The sequence below is a fragment of the Carassius carassius genome, chromosome 11 (assembly GCF_963082965.1).
Source record: "Carassius carassius chromosome 11, fCarCar2.1, whole genome shotgun sequence".
Taxonomy (NCBI): domain Eukaryota; kingdom Metazoa; phylum Chordata; class Actinopteri; order Cypriniformes; family Cyprinidae; genus Carassius; species Carassius carassius.
Window position 1 is genome coordinate 9,209,252 of NC_081765.1, and position 25,836 is coordinate 9,235,087.

General features: G+C 36.3%; 2 protein-coding genes across 2 annotated transcripts in view; both read right to left on the reverse strand.

Moving 5' to 3' along the window:
• LOC132152732 (serine/threonine-protein kinase SIK2-like) overlaps window positions 1-25,836 on the reverse strand; it is a 364,451-nt gene that overhangs the window by 100,300 nt on the left and 238,315 nt on the right. The window lies entirely within an intron of this gene.
• LOC132152729 (nuclear receptor subfamily 1 group I member 2-like) lies at window positions 2,299-20,620 on the reverse strand. Its single transcript, XM_059561577.1, has 9 exons — window positions 20,339-20,620; window positions 8,802-8,992; window positions 7,563-7,693; window positions 5,660-5,829; window positions 5,271-5,542; window positions 4,995-5,140; window positions 3,228-3,344; window positions 3,046-3,151; window positions 2,299-2,978 (listed from the first exon to the last, which is right to left on the reverse strand). The coding sequence occupies exons 1-9, from the start codon at window positions 20,339-20,341 to the stop codon at window positions 2,837-2,839; spliced, it is 1,278 nt and encodes a 425-aa protein (XP_059417560.1). The 5' UTR covers window positions 20,342-20,620; the 3' UTR covers window positions 2,299-2,836.

The following is a 25,836-nucleotide window of genomic DNA, read 5'->3' on the forward strand; positions in this document are numbered from 1 at the left end:
CACAGATGTGTTGCTTTCCATGAATGGTGTGACCACGTCATGTGACTAAAGTTAGAGTAAGAATGTAAAGACGCAAGGTTTAAAAACAATTGCCAAAAAAAAACAATTGTTTAAGGACTGTGGGCTGAATACAGACTATCGCATTACAAACACTTGCTGGGAAAACAGTTGTCTTGGTTTAAAATGGAAAAATGGAATAAAAAAACAAATACAACATGTATAACATTAATATTACTTGAATGCCTCTGTTTGTGACTGAAAATTTTATTTTATTTTAAATATATTCTTTTTCTGTGAAGGTATGCTAAATGTCTCCTCTCCTTGTAAATATGCCCGTTTTGGTCCTTGGTGTGACTTGGATTCAGAGACTAGTTACCTGGTACTGTAATTTGCATTAAATAAAGAGTAGGATAGCTTGAAAATGACCCTGCATTTGCCACGCGTCTTTCTTTTATCCCTAAAGTCAATCCATTTAGACTTAAGTGCAAGGAAATGTCTCTCTTTTTCTTCACTCTTGCTTAATATGTTTAAATGTGATTGTGGTAAGTGCCTGAGTTCAAATAAAAAATGCATTTTAAGTTGCTTTGGATAAAAGCATGTGTTATAGCCTACTAGCGTTCAAAAGGTTGGGGTTAATTGGTTTCTGAAGTATCATGTGACTGGAGTAATGATGCTGCAAACTCAGCTTCTACGTTGTAAAATATATTCAAATATCAAAAGGTCTTAATTATGATTTAAAGAGGTCTTAAATTTATAGTTTAATGTGACGATTAAACTTCAAAAGGTTATTATTATTTCATTGAATAAACAAGGGCTCTGTAAGCTTCAAAGACGCTGCTGCTGCTTTGTTTACTGCTGTTACCGGGGAAACGGTTATTTTTCTGCCGTTCGGAAAGCACCTCCTACTGGAAGAGAATGAATTTGCATTTTCAATAAGCCCTTCTGTTTTTGTTGTAAATCTGTAGTGGTGGATCGACAAGATTATAAATTCATTATAAAATCCTAAACAATTAAGAAAGTAAATTATATTTGTGTTAATTAATATAATAGTTTATTGATAATGGTTTAAATTAATAATTGATACGTTTGACTCGTTTATTAAAAGAAAATATTATTTAAAAGCTGAAATGTTAAATTTATCTTTTTATAAACCTTTTTGTTTTTGTGAAAACCTGTATATGAACTGTAAATCATGCTTTTTACAATCATTTTACAGTTATGTAACCATGTTGACCTATTGTGCTCATATGGTGTTAATTTTATTTGTTTAGGTCTTAAAAAGTCTTAAACTTGAGCTTAAAAATCCTGCAGAAACCCTGTAGAAAATAAACAGTTACACAGTAAAAGATTCTACACACATGCTCGTAAATTGTACAATTTTATTTTCCTGAGCGGGACATATACATCTTACTTTGCAAATAATCACTGTAAAGACAGAAGACCTGAGTGTACTGTGTAGAAATTATTCCTGTTGTGACAAGTTTCCTCACGATATATCAGACAGGATAAAATAACTGCTTAATCTAAACAGGATGCTAATATGAAGGCATTTATAGAGTCACCTGATATCTGAATACTGTGCTAATATGTATTAATATTTATAATAATTAAAGAATATTTTCCAAAAATACTGCACTCCTGGTTTGAACCCTAAACACCTGCTCTACATTGTCATGTCACATACACATGACACTAGCTCACAATCGTCACATTGATTGTTTTTTAGCTTTAATGACAAAATGAACCACAAAAGGTCCAAATGACCTTCAGATGCTTTCTGATGTCCGTTTAGTAACTTAGCTTTAAAACATGATTGTAGTAAGTGAAAAGGTTACGCTTACAGCTGAGTGTAGAATATTAAAAGGCAATCGCTTCTCAAGAAAGTGTCTGTGTGATGAACTCTTGCAGCCTCCTACAATTTCTGAATCTTCAGAATTGTAGACATTCATATGTTGCGCAAAATACAGCAAGCTTTTTTCTTTTTTTTTTACTAGTAAAGCATTCACAACAGACCAGTTAGCACAACTCTTTTGATACCCAGCCACATATCAGAGTGAATCTCACAAAACCTGACAAGAACATAATCCATCCCCAAAATCAAATCACATACTTTAGCATAAAAGCCTATTTTTTCATTGACATGAAATACTCATACCCATACTCATTCCTGTAATGAAAAATAATTATGGAAATGTAACAATGCACAAAAAGCCTCTCTGTTTTTTTCAATATGTAGAGTAAATTAAGACCTGAACATGATCTTTATGAGGTTCATAACTCCGTTTACCATATAAATATAGCTACTCACATATGACGCCGTCACTGATATTAAATAATCTGAACACAACATACCTTGAAGCGTTTAACTTATACGACTATTTTGCATTTAAAAATGAATAATAAATAAACCTATTCATCAAGGCAGACTATTAGCACAAATGACTATATGCACGTATATCATATCATCGTTTTATACGTTTGTGATCTAATGCTGCCATGATAACTTTCTCTTGCAGCATCACCTTTCAAGCTTCATTCATTCAGTGAATGTAAAAGATATTATGTGCCATCCTACATCTGCTTATGAACCATAGAAATTGTTCTTTCATGAAAAGATCCAGAAAAAGATTGCTCGTGAGATAAACTCATACACAGTTACATTTAGTAACACACTTATAAAATGAGAGTTCCACATCTGCAGTGTGCTGCAGTTCAGTAGTTCATTATCAGTAGTCACAGTCCTTGTCTTGACTATATTTCAGTCCTTAGTGTCTTCAGATGAAGGTCAACGCAGCTGGTGATAGAGAGTTCAGGAGTTCATCTGCTCTGTGAAGGCTTAGCTGTCTTTGCTTATTATTTCCAGTAAAAGCGGAGACACTTCAGGCTGAATGTCCTGGATTTTCAGCACTTGTTTCGTGTACTCTTCATTCATGCTCCTCATCTCAGTCAGGCACGCCATGATCTTTGGGAACAGCAGACTAGCAGAAGGAGAAGGTTCAAATGAATGTGCAATCTCCTCATGAGACAGAAATAAAGCATTCTTACTGTTTCTCTGGCTCGGTCCTCTTGGCCTCAATGTAGGTCTTCAGGGTGAGAGCTAGTGTTTCCTGGTTGCGGTCGATCACGCTGTGATGTTTCACACCGGGCCGATCTGTGGATGAAACACACACATGTAAGAGGGGAAACAGCTGGTGTGTTCATGTGAACGTGAGCTTCATCTGAAGTACCTGGTGAGAAGAGCGAGATGGCCTGCATCAGCACATACTCCTCTTCACACAGGTGCAGCTTGCGCAGTGTGTAATGGAAGTTCATCATGGGGTCCAGCAGATGACACTGGAAACCAGCTGACCGGTGGAGGAGGAAAGAGACAAACGGATGCAGGATGCCTGCTTGAAAATGCCTTCAAAAGCATGTGTAGCACATGCTGTAAGGTGGAAAATCACCCTAGATTCATTTATTGATGTTTCATTTCTAAGAGGAGGAACTTTTTTGTTAATTAAAATAAAGCTGAAATCAAATAAAACATAAATATTAGATGGAAAATTAGCAATTAGGAAACTTGAAAATTATAATTGAAAATTATTTTTGTTTAATTGTGTTTAAACTTAAATTCATAAAATGAAAACTGAAATAAAAATCAAATAAAACCAAAAATAAATATCTAAAAAAAACTAAGAAAATCATAAAATTTTGTTAACAAATGTAACTTTAATTAAAATGAAAACTGATTAACTAACTAAAATTACTAAAACTAAAACCCAAATGAAAGAGAAATTAAAAAATAAAATGAATAAAAAAAAAACTCACATCACAAAAACTTCAATAAAAATATAAGAAACAAAAACTGAAAATTTAATTTTAACTGTATAACATAAATAATCCTCATTTAAGCATTAAGCATTTGTATCAGTTAAAATATTAAATAAAAGAAAAAAAGAGAAGAGAAAAGAAAAATCAGACTAGAAGTGTTAAAGCCAGTGTGCATAGCTCAAATAATTTGGTCTTGAAAGAATTAGTGGCAAATATTCATATTGGATCTGTCTTTAGTATCTTATTCTGTGCTGTATACTGAGGATCTTTTTTAATGCAGATGTGTCCATTTGTTCTACATTTGTACTGATTTCAGACTAGAAGCATTTGACATGTTAACATGGATTATGTATGTGGCGTTTTCTTGTTATGACTGCTTCACGTCGACATGGTAAAGCAGTCCCATTGTTTGCTTTGAAACAACGCATGTTCATTAAACAGAAGAGCTGTTGTGAGTGACAGCTGTATGACACTGGTTGTCACAGTAATGACATTCAACTCACAGTTCAATTGAAGGCTTTTACAGCTGCGTCTCAGAGACTGTAGAAAATCAGGGTAATTAGTCAATATGGAATGAAATGCCACTTCTCTAGCAACCATAATAATTTAGCCTTGATTGGCAAATATAAAGAAACAAATCAAGGATGGATTGAAGCTTGTAATACAAACAGAAACAGTTATTTTAAACTGAAATAATATTTAACAGTATTACTGCTTTTACTGTATTTTTTATCAAATAAATCCAGCCTTGATGAGCATGAGAGATTTCTTTCCATAACATAAAAAATCTTGCCAACTCCAAACCTTTGAATGCTAGTTTAAACATACTACTTATAACAGTATATGTTTTCACTTAAAAGTTTACATTTCTAATGATATGATTCTTCCGTCTTAAGCATTACAGTGTATTGTGCTTGCAGTGTTCGAGGAATGCAATTAATAAACGATAAAATACCAATGTGCATTACAAAAATCTACCTATATACCTAATAACAAGACTCCAGAATAGCTAACCACTTATTCCCAGGTACACAAAAACATGGGAACCACTGATAAGGAAGAAGTCGTCTGACCCTAGTGCAGTGTGATGGTAGAAATGCATGCTTGCCATATAGTCTGTAATAGATATTGGTTTCTAATTTACACATATCATACAGCACAGTCTATATAAGATTAATGGAGACCTCGCATGGCGTCATCCAGGCAGTACTGCAGCGGGCCGCACTCCCAGATCCCCGTCATCTCATTAAAGAACATGTTGAAGTGGATCAGAATGATCTCAAAGGTGGCGCCTTTCAGCAGCGAGATCTGGTCGTCTATGATAAGAGCCCTGCCATTCAAAACACACATTGACTGAAACAACATGAGCAAAAAAGGTGTAAACATGACTTGTCTGATCACTCGTGAGCACCAGTGATGAATCTTTATATCAGATGCACTGTACGAGGGCCAGTATTCACCTGAACATAGTAAGCGTCTTGCCGAAGTTGATTACATTCTTGATCATGTATGTGGTGAGGTCTGTAAAATGTGGCAGAGAGGTGAAGATGGCACTTTTATGCTGCTTCTTCTCTGTAGTTTCAGGACTGTGAATGCTGAAGTAAGGGAATGAGGGGGAGACAAAGGTGATGGTCTGCTGCATTGCATCTTCATGCATGGTTGTGTAAGTGAACCTGCTGCTGTTTGGCTCTCCAGCGCACCGAGACTTGGACTTCTGATCACGGTCTAAAGGCTGCGGACATGAAACCTCTAATAAAGACAGTGCTTTAAAACATAGCTCAGTAGATATATACAGTATTTGTCTAAATCTTTAACAGACGATCAGTATCAGGTACAGTAAGTATGTTACCCGGAACTGAATGAAGTGGGCACAAGTCATGTCGAAGGTCTTTTGATGAGCGGTGAGCAGCTCCTGTATGACAGCTTCCTGTTGAGGGGAGAGCGTTACAGGCTCTTCCTGCATCTTCTTCCTCCTGATCTGCATCCTCCGCTTCTCCACGGCCTCATCCGACATGATCACTGATGAAAACAACCAAAGGGAAGCCTACACTATAGAATTTTTTTGAAGTAATATTGTGAAATATTATTACAATAAGTGCTTTCTATTTGAATATATTTTTAAACGTAATCGATTCCTATCAGTGATGCGCGGGTCAATGTATAAACAACCCACACCCGACCGACGTTTTCAACTAACCCGCCTGCAACTCGGACCGCAAAAAAAGAAAAAGAAAATATTGTACCCGACCCGCATTTTTTAAAAGTAGTAAATGCATCGCCCCTTTATATTAATTTAATTACTTAAATAGGCTATAGCCTACAGGATAAGCGTTATGACTGCACACATAAAGCTTGCCACAAAGAACCGGTAATGAATATGAATGTGTCTAAATTAGGAAGGACTCATTTAATTGTTTAGTAATAAACTGTTTTTTTCTGTGTCGCTGCAAAGATGAAGTTGACGATGCAGACTCGCCGTGAACGCCAGAGAGAAATGCACATTTCATATGGATTACATCATCAGAGAGTAGCCTATTTATTTTGAAATTAATATTTTCATTTAAAAGTAGACATTTCAAGCTTTCTGTGAAATATTGCCTATATTTCTTTTTAAACCCACTGACTAAAAGATTAAGACACTACCTGACCCAAAATATCACCCAAAGTTTCTACAGCTTTTTTTCTTAGTAATTTCAGAATCTGGAAAAATTCGGTAGAGCGATATGAATGTGTGTGATGTACAGCATGATAAATGCTCGTCAGTTCTGCTGCCCAAACTTTGTCAGCCTGTGGGTCATTTGGTTCACTGATTTGCATGTTTCTTGATAATGCGCTTTTTTTCTGTGTTACTCACATGCACCATGTCGCTTCACGTCGTATTCTCCACCATGTCCCACAGAAAAACTGTTTTTGCATAAAATGCAAAAAGCTCTCTCTGCTTCGCCATCTACAGGTCTTAACCAAGAGCATTAACCAAAAGTGCATCTTCTCTTTTTCGTGGCCAGTGCTTAACCTGACCTAACAGTGCGCGCGCTCTCCAATTTGAGATTGTTGAGGAGGCGTTCGTGCAAGAGTCAACAGTTTGATTGACGGCTAACGCTTTTATTTCTCTCCTCTGAACTATTGGTAAAAAGTGTAGGCCTATGTATTTTCTCAATTGTGTCTATATAAATTACAAAGGTTTTATCTTGCATCTTTATTTCAAACGACCTGACTGACCGCGACCCGAATATCATTCAAAATATTTTTGGATGACTTGTAACCGCGGGTGACCGTGGGTGACCGCAGGCACCCGCTCATTTCGGATCAACCCGCGCATCACTGATTCCAATTATGTAACGCAAACTTTAGAAATTGTCTGTAATGTCACTTGATCAATCGAATACAGTTGAAGACAAAATATATATAGAAATTTCCCAAGTGATGTTTAACAGAGCAAGGGATTTTTATCACAGTATAAAGAAAGAGAAAGCCTTACTTCTTTCAATTTGACTGGAATAAAACAATTATTTAAAAACTGCTAAGGTCTACCACAAACAACTAAAGGCCATTATCAAGCAAAAAGGATACACTATCGACTATTGACATAAGAGGGCCAATCATTTTGACCTGGAGACTTTCAGATTCTTACAATTCTGATTACGATTATTAGACTAATAAACATAACCATTAATCAAACATTTGTGTCTCTGTGTGAAAGCAGTTTACTTAGAGATTGGGGAACATGGAAAGTAAGACTCAGTCACACTTACATTCCCTCCTCATGCCGATTGAGAGGCATTTCTGGAGTCGGCAGGACTGGCACTGTCTCCTGTTGGTCTTGGTGATGACACAGGTGTTCTGAAACGGGCAGCAGAGCTGTGCGAGGCGCTTCATGGAACGCCTTACAAACAAACACAAAGCCACATGCTAGAGTCAATCTCACTGACTGCAGAACAAATAAGACACAAGACACGAGCACAACTGTCAACCAGTGTCAGATGTTAACTTAATTAAACCGCATCATTTGCCTGCTGGCCCTGATTTCCAGGAGAAATCATTTTTTTTCTAACCATAAAATACACAGCATTCTGTTCAAGTCTATTAATTAAAGGTTTCCATTAAATTGAAACACAAATTCTCAGTATGTATATATTTTTAATCAACTCATCAATGCAACATCACGTAAATGCTCTGCTAGTTCTGTTACATCTGAATAATTTGCTTGTCAGAAAAGCAAATACAGCACAATTATGAAAGCAAGAGGTCATTATTGAGACTGCAGACACACTAAGCTCATACTAAACCCAACAGCATGATAAAATAGCATAGAACAGAATAAAATAGATTAAATGTTAGATAACATACAATCAAAGGGATGCACTACAAGGGTATTTTTGGATCCCTCATTTTAAAAAATCTGAGGCATTTTTGTTACTATCAGTGATATTTAAATGTTTTTTGTCGCAAGTGTTAATTCATCCTTAAATGAAAACTCTTAAGTCATCATTCACTCACCCTCGTGTCTTTACAAACCATTATGATCTTCTTCAGAACTTACAAGTAGGTGTTTTAAAGAGCATTTTAAAAGTAGACCCTGTTGCCTATGAATTATAATATCTGGCTATATATGAATATAACGATCCAAAAGAACAGCCGTGTCCCCGACGGCTGATATTGTTTTCTGAAAAAAGTGCGTAGGTTGTTCACAAATTCATATGCTATTGTGTGATGTAATATATATATTTTTTTTTCACAGGTTGCTTTAAAAAAAAAGAAATTATGTAAATCAGAACAATAAAAACTCTTTAACAAACATATCCTTGATATCTGTTGTTTTGTTCCAACATTCTTTATTAAATGCTTATAAAGAATCGATATTGTAATGTACTGGGATAGTTGGGTCAACTATTTAAGAGATTATGATTCTGTCATCATTTCCAAAGCTGTATGACTTTGTTTCATGGAACACAATCAAACATATTATGGAGGAAGGACATCTGTTCACTCACCTGAAGAAGCCCTTGCAGCCCTCACAGGTCATGGCATTAAAGTGGTATCCTGTGGCTTTGTCTCCACATACTTGACAGATTTTGGGCTCGTCATCCTCCTCTGTTTCTCCCTCAGACTCATCGCTGTGTCCCGAATAGACAAAGGGAGAAAGCTCCTCCATTTCTTTACTCATCCTGAGCTGAAGTAAGCACTGCAACAAAAGACACGTCACTATCATTCATATCTTCTCATTACCACCCATTTGTTTGTTTGCTGTTTCAACAAATAATGTATTCGAATAGAGATTACTTAAAAAAACAATAAAAAAAAATCATAATCAAAAACTGCTGAGCATCCAAAATTAGGCTGCAGTCACTAAGCTACAGCATTATTTATTTATGTTTATTTTACACACATTTATTTTTTAATCCATTGTCAAGTGATTAAAAATGTCTTAAATATGAATAATAAAAAACTTATACACACACACACACACACACACACACACACACACATATATCGGCTTTATATCGGCTATCGGCCCCCCTTCTTTCCAAGATATCGGTCATTGGCTGTCAAAAAAACAATATCGGTCAACCACTACACACAAATGACAATATCTAAACCACCTTTGCAACTAACCTGTCTGAACGCATCAATAATAAAATCACAGTGAATAAAACAAGTATCAGTTATCACATATCCATTACACAGTTAGTTGTGAGCAGACTGAGTCAGTCTTGGCTGTGAAGGTAAACGACAGCAGAGCAGGTTCAGAGTTTAGGAAACATACCCTTTGCATGATCTGTGTAACACAGAAAGAGTGTGTACTCCAGGGCAAGACCTTTATCCTCAATAAGCTTTTGAAAGAACACAGCGCATACACATACAGCAATGAAAAACAAAGCTGACATTATATGTTGCCATGGTATCCACCTGACACCACTCTAAGCCATAATACTGAAGTGTGTGCAGCATTATAGTCTATAGTTATTCACTGTTGGATTAAGGTTCCTTTTTTATTCTCTGTGGCGTGCATGAGGGAAAACCACTTTAAGTGAACAGAATTGGTGTCCAACAACAAAATTCAATTCTTCTTCTTCTATTTTATCATACCGTATAAACTATGTTTTGTATAATGCATAATGTATAAAATGTAATGTATGTAATGTAATTTATAAAATATACATTTTTACAAATAGCTGATTTATTTTAATGTAATTTTAATAATTATGAATTAAATTTTAATGAAGTAAAAACTTGTGTGTAATCAATAAATATTTAATTGTTGTTTCTTGAGCAGTAAATCAGCCTATTCGAATGATTTCTGAAGATCATGTGACACTGAAGACTGGAGTAATGATGCTGAAAATACAGCTTTGATCACAGGAATAAATTTCATTTTAAAATAGATAACAGTTATTTAAAATTGCAATATTCAGTTTTATTAGACTGTTGATCAAATTAAATAACATCTGGCAACCTGTTATGTTTAATCAATAACATTTCTAAAATAATTTCCCATCTAAAAAAATATTTTAAAGGGACATTTCTCTCAAAAATGAAAATCAACTGAAACTGAGAAATAAAAGAATGGATTATGTTTTAAATGTCACATAGTTCATCACTCAAAGCTGTTGTACAGCTTCAGAATACTTGCAATTGCAATGTATTGCACAAGTTACTTTACCTTTCCTAAAATATATGCAATATATACTTTTCCTAATTTTCTAAAAAAAAAAATAACAACAACAAAAAAGGCTTCAACATTTTTCTAAACTTCTACTTTTGTGTTGCATGCAGGTTTATAAAGAAATGAGGGTGAGTAAATATAATAACAGCATTCTCAGTCACTCTAATGATCATCTGTAAAACTGTATTTATTAATCCTTCACTATCATCTCACTGATATCTTATCATTTACTGCTATTCATTCAGTTTTGACTCCTCATGGTTTGTTTTCAATTAAACCACACAAATATTTGCTTCCACATACGGTACAAGTCCATCAAACAATAGTGGCCTATTTGTAGATTAAAGTGTTTATGGAATTGATCCTTAAACCTTAATGCTAACAGTTTATGCTGAAGAACTTTGTAAGGATCAGTCTGAGTTCACTCTCTGGGTCCAAAGAGCAATAACCTGCTGGTTAAGAAATGTGCTATTTTCTTAATTTTTTTTAGTTTGCCTTCGTACAATCCAAGCACAGGTTTGTCAGAATCAAGAGGAAGCTCTCAAGTGCTTCAGTTACCCTGCCTCGTATCCACTCAATCTGTGCATTAGCAATGCCTCTAGCCTTTCACTGGCCACTTTCTCTTCTGATTAACAGTACAGAGGACCCACTACCACCTGGACTTGCTTGTTTAGGATTTGTACTGTGAAATTCAATTTTGGAACAATCAGAATTTTTTTATAGAAAAAAGATAGAAGGTAGAAAAAAAATTATATATTTAAATATTTTTTTTATTTTTTTAGACACACACACACACCTGTTCAACATGTAGTTATTAGCTAATCTGTGTTCAACTTCCAGATCAACAAATTTCTGTGCTTAACTAACATTAAGTAAACACATGAAGCTGGGATGTGAGCATGTCTTGTCCTGAGCTGTGTAAATGCATTTTTCATTTGCTAATGCCCTATTGATCCATCGTCTAACTACAGTACGTCACTGAAAAATGTCAGACACAGTGCATTGACAGCATGCCAATTGTTGTCATAAAAGATTACATTTGTTGATTTGAATACAAATTATAAGAAATGTATCAATAAGCCACAAAAAACAAAAAAAATCAGAATGCTATATTTCTGTTGATATAATACCATAAAATCTATAAGATACATTTTCAGCTCAAAACATTCTTATGTGACATGATACATTCACACTTAAGCTGAATGTGGATCAAATTAGATTTTGTGCTGAAATCCAGTATTTTCTGAGGTTGTGCACATTACCTTTCAACTATGAGGTTGAGAAGAAAATATATATATTTAAATTAATTATATGTAATAATCAAATTATAAACATGAGGGGGTACACAAGTCTGAGGCTATTTCGTTTTTTTTTTTTACTTTTAATAATTTCTTATTTAATTTTTATCATTTTAAATAACATTTGTTATTATTTATTATGTCATAACCCTAGATAGATAGATAGATAGATAGATAGATAGATAGATAGATAGATAGATAGATAGATAGAGGTATTTAATGTGATGTACAATTACAAGCACACCTCATTTACATCAGTGGACTTCATAGGTCCAGGACTATTAATTTGCACATCTAGAAGTTCTCCTATGCATATATCTTTAAGTTAATCAAGTAGGCTATGCAGGGGCGAAAATCTCATCTAAATGTTGGGGGGGACAATAAACATAACATTTCTCACGAGCAAGTTTTGAAGGGGACACCGATAAAACAGGCAAAATTGTACTTAAGGATATGTGTACAAAGAGGAAAGCCTTACTATTGCATGGAGACCGTTCCATTATCCTTCTTCTCAAAGTTTCTTTCTGGTTCAATGAAAAAGCTGACTAAATTGACCAAAACATTCTGCAAAACATTTTATTTTTTTGCAATGTTTTTGAAGTTGTTTACAAAATCAAGCCACCAAAATACAATGGAATTTGAACTTAACTTCAACTTTTATTTATTTATATAGCACATTTAATAGCAATGGTTGCTTCACAGTTATAATTAAAACATGCATATATAAAAACATTTGCCATGCCTAGCAAAATGAAGGCATACACACTCTGTCTGAAACACAGCTTATTAAAACTGAACAGACATGAAAACACTATCATTCGTTTGTTGAGTGGACATCATACACAACATTACTGAGAATCATACACTACTAAGTGACTAAAATTCACTCTGAACACAACTAACTTAAAAACATGTGACATATAACTAATAATTTGTGTTCTAAAAAATATCAAGTGTGCCTGATATCCTGCAAATTGGATGGAATCAAAATCTGATGCTTGAAAAAAAAAACCTGAGTCTAAGTGATTTTCTTTTAAATCTGTCAACTCAGATCGGCAGACTGGCTCTGACTTTCAGATACTAGTGTCAACTCATCCAGGCTGTAAAAAATCTGGGAAGTCATGTAGTGTAATCCAGCCTTCATCTGGTTGATGTGTCCTTTCCTGTCTATGAAAACCCAAAATGCTTTTTGTGCACTTCAGCGACTTTCGGCAGACGGAGCAGCTGGTTGTCTCGTTCGGTGGACGTTCCAAGGGAATGGCTGTTTCGAGACAGACTCTATCCAGATGGATAGTTGACGCCATAGCGTTAGCTTATGCTTCTAGGGGCCATCAGTGCCCGTTGGGCGTCAGAGCACACTCCACAAGAGGCGTCGCCTCGTCGTGGGCGTGGTCTACTGGGATCTCCTTGCAGGATATATGTATGGCGGCAGGTTGGGCCTCGCCGTCTACATTTATCAGGTTCTATAACCTGGAGGTTCCCGCCTTGCAAGCAAGGCTGCTGTCGGTATAGTCGAATCAGGGCCCTGAGGGGAATTCTGAGTTCATGAGTGCTATGCGCTGCCGACTGTTATATGGGCAGTATTGCATAAGACCCGCATTGCCACATTGGTCAGGCTTGCCTCGGCTGTGTGATGTCATATTGCCGCATCTACGGATGCTGCTAGATATGGGACGGAGGGCTTTCCCCCTTTTCTGTCCTGGACTCTCTGTGAGTCCCTCAGGTGACTGTGCACTGTAAATCCTGGGCGTTGCTTCAGGTTTATTGGTGTGTGATCCCTGCGCGCACGGCGTTTTGCATTGGGTTCCCGTAGCGTCTTAGCTAAGACGCAGTACGAGAGAGCTCTCGTAAGAGAACGTACTCGGTTACTAAACGTAACCTCGGTTCTCTCTAGAAGAGCGAACGAGTACTGCGTTCTCTGCCGTGTGCACGATTCACTCTGGTTCGCTTCGGCGGTGAAATAAATCAGGTGAGTCAGCCTTTTCAAGCTCCTTTTATAGGTTGGGCCACACCCGTTTCGGCGGGAAGTAGCAAGAAGGGCGCGAAGCGCCCTTATTGGTCCGATGTTGCATCAGCCCGCGCTCGATAGGCTGTGCAGTTGCCGCAGAACAAGCCAATGAGCGAACGAGCCGTCTCGCCTATGGCTGTGTACTGCTGCAAATGCGCTTTACAAAAATACAAAATTAAGGATAATTTTTTGCTTCAGTATTTCGTGAAAAGAGACTTTTCCCATAGCGTCTTAGCTAAGACGCAGTACGAGAGAGCTCTCGTAAGAGAACTGTTTGTTCATAATTAAGATAATACATTAAAACAAAAAGGTAAGACACACCAATTTGCTATATCAAGCAGCAAAATGACCTGTTTTGTACAGCTAAAAATAGTTGGACACAAATGGACTGGAAGACAGACCTTTAAAGATTACAAATGGCCATGCCCACAAATAGCAGAGCCCTTGAAGTGTGTTCTTTCTTTGAAGGGTGCATGGAATTACTTTCTTGTATAAGCGTTCAGAACTCAACTCAAGGGAATCACTTACCAAATGTTACCTTGACTACACTGCGTGGTGCGTGCAGCATTCAGCTAGGGCTGTCAACGAATATTCTCAATTCGAATATGTATTCGAATAGTTAAAAAAAAACAAATTTCGAAGGTGAAAATTAATATTCGAATATAAAAAAAAATGTGGAAAAAAACGCCTGCGGTAGTGGAGGCGTGGCTGTCTGCTTTGCGAGTGGGCGCGCTTGAGGGTTCAGGGACAGGTCACAGGAGTCACTGTCTGGCACAGCATCACTGCTGAAAGTTGACGCGTCTTCATGGAAGATGCCAGCAAGTGAAGAGCCCAACTCGACCGCAGTAGAGAAAGTGAGGTAAAATTGTTGACCCGCGAGATAAAGTTTTATGCAAGCTATTTAAGATACAGTTAGCATACCATTCGACCACTAGCAACATGAGGTCACATCTCAAAAATGTGCACCCAAATGAGCATGGCATAATGTGTGGAACTCCAGCTAAACAGTCACGTCTTGACACTTAACGTTACTTTGCATCGCCACAAGCTCTTTGTCTGCAACACAACAAGAGGCCATAACGGATAAAATAATTTCGTTCATTTGTAAGGACATGAGACCGATCAGTATCGCGGATGGGGCACGCTTCGGGGAGTTCTGTCAAGCAATGGATCCGAGGTTTGATTATTTATCGTTTCATGTCAAGGAAAAGTTCCATGTTTACCACAGCACAGCTTGCTCGGAGCATTCAATGTCAGTTCTATATGCTGTAAAACTTCAATTAATATTAACAATATTTGTTTCAATCACTGAATGAAGCCTACTATATTTGGGACAACAGTTGCGACCTTAAATTGCTTGCACAAAATTTTTTTGTTCATTTAAACCATTATGCGCAGAGAACGTGAGGGTGAGAGAGCTTGAGGTCTGCAGTCTTGGCCATTAGTTGATTTCCTTGTTTTTGTGTAGGTAATACGTTGTCATATATGTTTAAACTTAAATAGACTATCTATACAAGTAGTTATGTCTCTTTGTATTATTTTGTCCTGTTATTGACATAATGCGCGTCATTGACAACATTGCGCCATTGCGCAACCAGATGTTCGAATAGTTCGAATATTCGTGTATTTTTTAGAGGGAATATTCGAACGTCATTTTTGAGCAATTTTAACAGCCCTACATTCAGCACTCCATCAGTTATTGCAAATAAATATTTATTATTATTACTATTTGTATTGCATTAAAATAACGACATTTAATAAGACTATTCTACTTACGTTTGTATGTGAAGTTGAATTCAATCTCTACTTTTAAAAAGCATCGCAAGATCTACTAACCAAAGATCACACAAACAAGACCCCCTTCTGTGAAGTGACCATCACATGTTCCCTTTGCTAACGGACTTCTGGAACTTCTGACACTTACGTTAGCAACATCCCTAAATTAAGCCATTCAAATTAAGCCGTTTGGAATTCACCCAATATCTAATAAAGTAGCATTTGTGAGCGCAGCACTGCTTTAATTACAGCCGTTACTGAGGAAACCTCTATTTCTGCCGCTCCTAAAGCGCCGCCTGCTGGCAGAGAATGAATGTTGTTTTCCAATAAGCCGGTCTGCTGTTTTCAGACCAATGCTAAAATCGGCCGAAGGTTTTACACAGCAAACAAACAGTTGTAAATGTGAACCAAGAGAATAGCAACAAGTTCAGTTACCCCAGATGAGCCTGTGTTATCAGTTTTTAACGGCTGTTGAGAAGTGATAATATTACATACCTTGGAATGTCGCAACTGACCAATCAGAATCAAGTATTCCACAGAGCTGGGTTAAAAAAGAAAAAAAAAAGTAAATAAAAGCTGAAAACAAAGGCTCATGGGCCAGGGATGGGCGTATTGATCCTGAAATATTGATATATCGATACTGATGCGAGTATCAAAAGTATCGATAGTAAGGTGTTTTTTTGTTTGTTTGTTTTTACCAGTGATTTTGTTTATTTAACAAAAATAAATAAATAAATGTGTACAAAATGTTTTGGATTGGATGATTAATCTATGTTAGTGAAAAATTGTGTGGGAAAGAACTAGTTTCCTGCTCATCTTAACACACGCAAAGGCTGCAAGACAAAACTAATCGATCTCTAAGAGCATTCACTCACTTCTGGGCTGCACTTCCCAAAAGTTTCATAAGAAACCATTGATACTTTTGGGAATGTTTTTATATGTTTGAGTTATTTCACAATAAACAAATTGTAATTGTAGCCTATATTGTTTGTGCAAATGCATTTATTTAAAATGAACATTAAAAGTTCATATTGATCATGTTCTATTATGTAATGTTAATATAAATCATACTATCAGAATAAAAAGTTTACATTTTATGCATGCAACTACCTGTCACTTGCAGTCCCATGTGAAAATGAACCATGGTGGTTTTACTAAATTGACTTAGGTTTCCATGATTACCACTATACAGTAAACATGTTTTAACCATGTGTAAGCAAAAATATAACCTAGCAAGTTGCAATTAAGGCAGTAAATGTTAAAATGCATTTCAAATATAAAGTTAAGTGGATATCATTACCCATTTTATTCAATTTAGGAGTTTTGTAACGGTATTGCTGACAATTTGTACACTGTTAATTATAAGATAACATACTGGTTAGATTTAGTTTTATATAAATATATTTTATCGACATAATTATTTATGTGGTGAAATGTTGTTTAATAATTGGTTTGACTGCACCGTTTCCTAGTTAAGTTTGAACATGCCGCTTAGTCACAACTGCTGTCTTCATGGAAGCTTTGCGTTCAGATATTTCAACTCAAATCAATATTTTGTGTCTAATTTACTTAAGTGGCAAGTAGGCATGTAATAAGTGGGATAATCCCTTACTTAAAGTTGTGTTTATAAGCGCATCACTGCTTTGTCTAATTAACTGAGTTGCTGGCTGTCTTAAAATGACAGCTGTAAGTGTAAAAATCTTGTCCCAAGATGTTTTTGATCACTTTTGGACACAGAAGGACCACCATTCAAGTGGGACTTAAATATGCCATGGAGGGATATATAAAAGATTTTAAAATAAATATAGTGGGTAACAAGATTAATTTAGAAGCGTGGGTTTACAGATCGCAATGCAAGCGGTTACAGTTGGCATGATCAAAGGATTTCCTTAAAGAAATACCAGTGCTTGTAAGACAGAATAAGCGTTTAAGTCTTAAAAGTTCACGCAAAAAAGAACATTTGCTGAAAATGTATACCTTCAGCCCATCCAAAATTTAGATGGGTTTGTTTCTTTATCTGAACAGATTTGTAGAAATTTAGCACAACATGCATTAATATGTAAACAGTTTAAAGTAAAAAAAAAAAAAAAAAAAAAACAGAGAGAGAGAGAGCGAGAAATGTTAGCTGTTTTAGAAACACAGCTTTTCGCTTCACAAGAATTTAGTTGATGGTCTGGACTGGGGTCAGATTTATGTCTAGTGAAATATTGCTTTAAGCTCAAGTGTTTGATTTTATGTAGATAAAATAAAGCATCAGAAGAGCTTTGTCATTCTCATGAAATTCAGTATGTATTCATTTCAGTCGACTGCACACAAGAGTCAACACATAGTCACTGTGAAATGTAAAAGCACCTACAAACATTTGAATACATGCAAGGATGACAAAACCATTCACAACTCAGTATGCAAAAATTATACTATACTAGATAACAGATTAACATGGAAAACTGAGCCTGTGCATTTCAGTCTAAATACAATGCACAAGTGTAAAGTCTTACTGAATATTTGAAAACGCAATTACATCTCTCAATATTTTTTCTTCTCTCAATATCATTAATGTTCTGAGAATGCAGGACACTTAATCTCCCAAAAGAAAGATAGTTTCCTTGGTGTGTCTTCCTGGTTCTTTGACATCATGTTGTGTATATTGTGTATCATTATTATCATAGTATATATAAAATAAATGTGACTCATTTATTAAGTGTATTTAGCTCCAGGCTACCATAGTTTATTTCATTTGAAAGGGGATTTCAGTAATGATATATTTCCTTACGGAAAAAGGAATTCTACAGAACGTCCAAACAACAGAGAGCTTCATTTGAGCAAAAGCATATTTAGCTACAGTATAACTGCAACAAGGTCAGCACGCTACAAACAGGCCCTTAGTACAAACCGCACAAAGCATTTGTCGGATATTTAGACTAAATTAAACAAACTACAGCAAATATTGATTTTTTTTTTTGTCTGCTTGTGATGCAGGTTTCACAAGAAATAATGTTGAATAACACACACAAAGGTCAGGGTCAGAGACCAACTTTTTTTTATTATTTGCCTCCAGGAATCAATTTCCGGTGGTAATAATTTTTTTATTTATTCATTCACTTGTTTCTTTGAAACGGATCTCCAATTTGCAAAGGTTTCCTGAGGCAGACACACTAAACCAAACTCTGGCATTTTCAGCAGTGCCTAATCTAAACGCTTGTGACTGGACTTTGCAATCCATAGGCTTAACATAAATGTGTGTGATTGGTTATAATGATTGATTGGTTATAATTGCGATGCTGCAAAAACACACAAAAAATAAATCAGATTCAATATGAGCCATTCTAAAAGTAATGCAGCAGTCTATCATTTCACAGGCCAGCCGTAATAGGCATGTTTTTGTCCCAACACCCTGGATACTATGTCAGTAAGACATCTAGCAAAAACATTTCTTCTTTATAGATTTATTCTTATTCTGTGAGTAAAATAAAACACAGTACACCCGTGTTTTTGCCAAAACCAAACAGTTATACATCCTGACATTCTTTTCTAAAACACAACGTTCAGGCAGAGAGTAAATTCATTAACAGCTCAGTAGCTGTTTATGTTGGAATTAACATTTCAAGCTGCTATTACAATTAATATGTTAACTAAGCATCTGCACACATTGTTCGGCTTTCGTTCTGTGTGCTTTTCTGTGACACGCAAAGCTTGAAGGTTTTCTTTTCATTTTTTTCCGATTTAGCTTGACTCGCAAGTTACTCCATATCAATGCACAGCGCTCTCAAAAACTAGTTCGGTTTGGTCAAGGCATTCAGTCAAATATTTCTGAATAGTGACCGTTCATCCAGGTCATTCTGTATAACTGAGCATGGTGGGGTCAGTCTGCATTCTCTCTCACTTTTCATACAAATGCAAAGAAGAGATCTCATCTCAACGCTGTTACAGACAGAAATGTGCATGGCCAAGACTTCAGCATTCATTTTATGATAAACATAAAAAGCTTTGGTCAGCAACAGCTAACAAGTCTCTAAAACAATTTTTTGGGTGGAAAATCAGTTAACCACATGAGACACAAAGGTCTGAATCGGAAATAACTTAAAGGGTATAGTCAAAAAAAAAAAAAATTTACTCACATGCTATAACAATCCTGGCTTTCTTCAGTGTAACACACACTCACTCACTCTTTTTCTCTCACACACAGAGATATATTTTGAAGAATGCTGGGAACTAAACATTGGCGCACTTCCACTGAATGGAGAAAAAAAAATCTCAAAATACCTTAGAGGTTGCTTGAGATGAGGGTGAGTAAATTTAATCACAGGTTAATATTAAAGGATAATATTAGTGATAATGACCGACTGCCAGCGTTTTTAATCATTTTATTGAACAGATACGTGAAAGCATATCACATAAGAATGAAGATAAAATAGCAGTGAAGGGGCACTGGGTTAAAGTTAACAGACTGCGCAGACGATCTGATTCATGTCGACAGGTCAAGTTCAGCACAGATTAAAATAAATGTAGCCTGTGCATCTCGCTGAAATATATGCTATAGTGAATATATTGCTGAATGAATATGTTATGCTGACAGCAGAAGACGACCCCTCAACAATACAGGATATTTAAATCCCATCAAACAGTAACCGTGGACTGGAACCCTGTCACACGCACAGCTTGCACACATTCATTCCTATAGTTTACAAGCGGAAGTATTATTTTTAGGAGCACGTTCAACTTTGTTGTCACGTCTCGCGATCTACTTTACTCCATCATCTAAATAAAAACAAACGCACTTACCATGTCACATCAGCAGGACATCCACGCAATGCCTCAACATGACCATGTCCACCGAGCACCGACGTCAGTCATGACTTGATCCGTTTCGCATGTACTTACAGTCTTACAGTCCTGGTTTTAAAGGACGCATATAGTACGCACAAGTGATCGAGCACCAACAGAGACGTACTTCCTGGTTACAGATGTCCTGAGAACGACACGCGAGAAAACATGTATGCCCTCCTCGCGAATGCCTTTGCTTGTTTTCCTGTTAAGTCAACAGATCAGATCGTCTGAAAGTCGAGAGGGAAGGGGAAATAAAAGAAAGAACAACCAATCACAGGCGGGGCAAACTGAATGCAGTATTATGCAATTTGTTTATAGAAAATGATGCAACTACTTCTACAGCAGTATAGGTAGTGTTTATAAGCCAACAATGTATTAATTTTCCTCAAGTGCGCTTCTCATTATTAAACTTAGGCCAGGTGTTCTGACAAATAGCCTAATGCTACCTATCAAATTATGCTATCAACACTGTATTTTTTCTTCTATATGGGTAGGTTTATGGTTGCAGTAGGTGTAGGTGTTAATAAAGCCTCACACCTTATTAATATCATGCTGGAAGCAAAATCTGATAGCACTTCTCGCTATCGAATTATGCTGCATCTGTTTTAATGGGAGGTAGTATAGAAAAATCTGACAAGGAAGCATGGCAATTAGCTAAAATACAGACTACATATAATTTAGTTGATCATTTTCGTTTTAGTTAAACAACATAAATCACACAGTCATACAACTGCTGTGTGCTTTAAAACTTTTTTAAATTATTCACAGGCAAAAAGTAAATAAATTATAAATAAAAATCTACAACCCGAATTCCGGAAAAGTTGGGACGTTTTTTAAATTTTAATAAAATGAAAACTAAAAGACTTTCAAATCACATGAGCCAATATTTTATTCACAATAGAACATAGATAACATAGCAAATGTTTAAACTGAGAAAGTTTACAATTTTATGCACAAAATGAGCTCATTTCAATTTTGATTTCTACTACAGGTCTCAAAATAGTTGGGACGGGGCATGTTTACCATGGTGAAGCATCTCCTTTTCTTTTCAAAACAGTTTGAAGACGTCTGGGCATTGAGGCTATGAGTTTCTGGAGTTTTGCTGTTGGAATTTGGTCCCATTCTTGCCTTATATAGATTTCCAGCTGCTGAAGAGTTCGTGGTCGTCTTTGACGTATTTTTCGTTTAATGATGCGCCAAATGTTCTCTATAGGTGAAAGATCTGGACTGCAGGCAGGCCAGGTTAGCACCCGGACTCTTCTACGACGAAGCCATGCTGTTGTTATAGCTGCAGTATGTGGTTTTGCATTGTCCTGCTGAAATAAACAAGGCCTTCCCTGAAATAGACGTTGTTTGGAGGGAAGCATATGTTGCTCTAAAACCTTTATATACCTTTCAGCATTCACAGAGCCTTCCAAAACATGCAAGCTGCCCATACCGTATGCACTTATGCACCCCCATACCATCAGAGATGCTGGCTTTTGAACTGAACGCTGATAACATGCTGGAAGGTCTCCCTCCTCTTTAGCCCGGAGGACACGGCGTCCGTGATTTCCAACAAGAATGTCAAATTTGGACTCGTCTGACCATAAAACACTATTCCACTTTGAAATAGTCCATTTTAAATGAGCCTTGGCCCACAGGACACGACGGCGCTTCTGGACCATGTTCACATATGGCTTCCTTTTTGCATGATAGAGCTTTAATTGGCATCTGCTGATGGCACGGCGGATTGTGTTTACCGACAGTGGTTTCTGAAAGTATTCCTGGGCCCATTTAGTAATGTCATTGACACAATCATGCCGATGAGTGATGCAGTGTCGTCTGAGAGCCCGAAGACCACGGGCATCCAAAAAAGGTCTCCGGCCTTGTCCCTTACGCACAGAGATTTCTCCAGTGTCTCTGTATCTTTTGATGATGTTAAGCACTGTAGATGATGAGATTTGCAAAGCCTTTGCAATTTGACGTTGAGGAACATTGTTTTTAAAGTTTTCCACAATTTTTTTACGCAGTCTTTCACAGATTGGAGAGCCTCTGCCCATCTTTACTTCTGAGAGACTCTGCTTCTCTAAGACAAAGCTTTTATAGCTAATCATGTTACAGACCTGATATCAATTAACTTAATTAATCACTAGATGTTCTCCCAGCTGAATCTTTTCAAAACTGCTTGCTTTTTTAGCCATTTGTTGCCCCCGTGCCAACTTTTTTGAGACCTGTAGCAGGCATTAAATTTTAAATGAGCTTATTAAGTGGATAAAAGTGTAAAATTTCTCAGTTTAAACATTTGCTACGTTATCTATGTTCTATTGTGAATAAAATATTGGCTCATGTGATTTGAAATTCCTTTAGTTTTCATTTTATTAAAATTTAAAAAACGTCCCAACTTTTCCGGAATTCGGGTTGTATCAATAACATAAAAATCTATTGATGATAGTGTAGCGATGTATAAAATCGCTACGCTTAAATGTGAGCGACGTCAGCATGAGATGGAAATGGGAACTGGCAATGGAAAATGGGATCGCAACTTAAGTCGCTAATGAATTGCAATCCTCATACAAGTCTTGAAAATGCAAATTGTCTTCTGGGTTTTAGGGCCATAAACTGCACCTTTATGGTAAAAGTAAAAAGTGAAAGTGTCACCAGAAAGTACACACTTCATTTCCCTTTATGGTCACCCTTTATAGTTATATTTTCACACTTTAGGCAATGGTTGAATTTGTAACAGTACACTACTTATATCTCTGCCAAAAGAAGTTAAGACTTCAACTCTTTTATTGTATTGGTATTTCCTTTATGAATGCTAAACTAGTTATTTTTCATTCAGTTAGATGCATGGTGTTATACAAAGTGGATTACATGGATGATCTAGATATTCAGAGTGCAAAACTGTAGGATCGGAATTGGAGCTTTCATCATGTTAACCATTTTGAGATGGCAAGGTTCAAAAACACTTGAATTTAAGTAGTTTAAGAAAGAACATAATATCTACAGATCAGTTGAGCAATGCAAAAAAAACAAAAAAACATTAGGCCTACTAAATCTCCCTTATCGTTCTATAATTTCAGGAGATAGAGCCCATTTCTCAGACAGGATCTAATGGACCTAATGGTCAGAGAATCAAGACCATTAGTGCTTAACATTAAATAGTTTAAAATTTTTCCCCCCATAAAAATTAAAATGAAGATGTCTTAAAGTTTTTAAGCTATTCTTTACTTTTAGAGTTTGATGTGTTACATTATTGATGTGAAAAAGTTGCACAGACTAATTAAATGCTGGTTTTATTGTGTAACCATTAACTTTGGACTCTAGCTTCTCTTCTTTGGACTCTTGTTCGTTATCTGGCTCGGCTCGGTGTTCATCTTCAGTTCTCTCTTCACAGAACTTCAGTCAGTGTACTGTTTGAGTAAATGCATTACTCCGGGATATTGGTTTGTTTTAACTCAGAGGGAGTGTCAGCCACATTAAAAAAGTTAACAGCTTAAGTCATTTGTGGATTAATGCGTATTGGAGACGCGAACCATTTAAAACGATTCGGTTCGATTTGGTGAACAGGTTCAAGAAGATCTGGTTACATCGAGTGATTCGTTCGTGAACCGGATATCACTACACTGCAGTGTTTTGAACTCGCTCACAATAGACCGGAAGAGAAGACAATGCTGAATAAAGTTGTAGTTTTTGCTATTTTTGGACCAAAATGTTTTTTTGATGCTTCAAACTGACCCTCTGATGTCACATGGACTACTTTGATGATGTTTTTACCTTTCTGGACATGGACAGTATACCGTACACACAGCTTCAATGGAGGGACTGAGAGCTCTCGGACTAAATCTAAAATATCTTAAACTGTGTTCTGAAGATAAACGGAGGTCTTACGGGTTTGGAACGACATGAGGGTGAGTCATTAATGACATAATTTTGTTTATTGTGTGAACTAACCCTTTAAGAAAATATGACTACATTATATTTGGGTTTACTTTTTTGTTTATTCCAAAAAGTATTTAGCGTGAAAAATTACTGGTTGCATAAATGATATTAATTGTTTATGAGTACTATTAAATTAATATATTAATTTCAGTGTTTGATTTTCAGGACATTTTGTTGCTTTTGTACAATAAACCATTTGCATACTGTGATGGGTCACCACTTGATGTCCAATGGGTTCTAAATCAAAACCTGGTGAGAGCCACTGTTAAACCATGTTAAATGCTGATGAAATCTAGAAAATACCTATGTTATGTGCTTTCTAGGAATAGTAAGGCTCACAACAGAGTGGGTGTTATGACAGTTTTGACACAATTTCATTTTGTTATCTTACCTGCTGAACAGAGAAATGTCACAAAAAGAAAAAAAACACACAATATTGTTAAAAGTCTAATTTAATGACTCATTCCTGCTAGGATCGTAGCGGGAGACTGATGAATGTCACTGCTTTCATCTGCACCATTCAGCAAATCACTTTTTGAGCAATGAGCCACAATTATTTAAGATTTTCTTGTTGCTTCTTGTTCTTTGTGAAGGTTGACAGTCATGGCTCATAATCCACTTTTAATGTATAGAAAGCTCTGTGTAACTTTGTTCTGCATTCATTCAAATTATGCAGGGTATTTTTTTCTTTCATCCCCTGTGTAAAGCCATGTGATCAAAGTCAACTGAGCAAGCTGTAGACCGAGAGTTGTGTGTGCATATACTGCATTTGTAAAAACAGGCTCTTTATTACACAGCAAACACTGGCGATATGGGGAATTAAAAAAAGATCATGGGAAATAACACAAGTCACATGACTCCTACTGTGATACATACACATTACATACATACACATACATACACAGACTGATTCTGTTTGTGACAAAGGAAATGCTCTAAAACAGCCAATGCTGGCAGCCTTGCCAAAGGAAACTTAACAATGATCCCTGTAACTAGGAAATACTACCTCATTAGTTTAGTTACAGGCCTCAATATAGGCTTCTAGTGATTTCCTACTGTTGTGCTGTCACATCTGGCATCCGTAATGTATAATTTATTGAGGGAATGAATATATAGACATAGATTTCAAACATATTTTATATTTCGTAGGATGTACAGTAGATGTGTTTTGCCTTGCAGGATAAGTAAGCTCAAATGTTTTTTTAACAAGTAGAGCACAATGGGTGGAAGTTGTCCTGGAGTCAAATCTAAGCATGGCTTTGTGTATATTATTTTCAAGACCTTTTAAAAGCGGAAGTGAGTCATCTTACATGCATTATTTTATCAGATTCTTATTATTTCATTAAAGTCTTTATTAAATACTCAAGAGCACTATGAATGTATTGAGAGTACAAGGTTATGATAGCAGAAAGCATTCAAATAAACACTGTTTGGGTCTATTCTCATGTGATTCAGACATCCCTGGCAGCTAAACAATAATCTTGAATCTAATAAAACCTCTGACGTATGCAGCCGTCAGTGACAAACAC

Coding starts and splice junctions, on each gene's coding strand:
- LOC132152729 (XM_059561577.1), bottom strand. Junction 5,543..5,659: donor CCCACTTCATTCAGTTCCGG/GTAACATACTTA, acceptor TCATGTCCGCAG/CCTTTAGACCGTGATCAGAA. Junction 3,152..3,227: donor CATCTCGCTCTTCTCACCAG/GTACTTCAGATG, acceptor TTTCATCCACAG/ATCGGCCCGGTGTGAAACAT.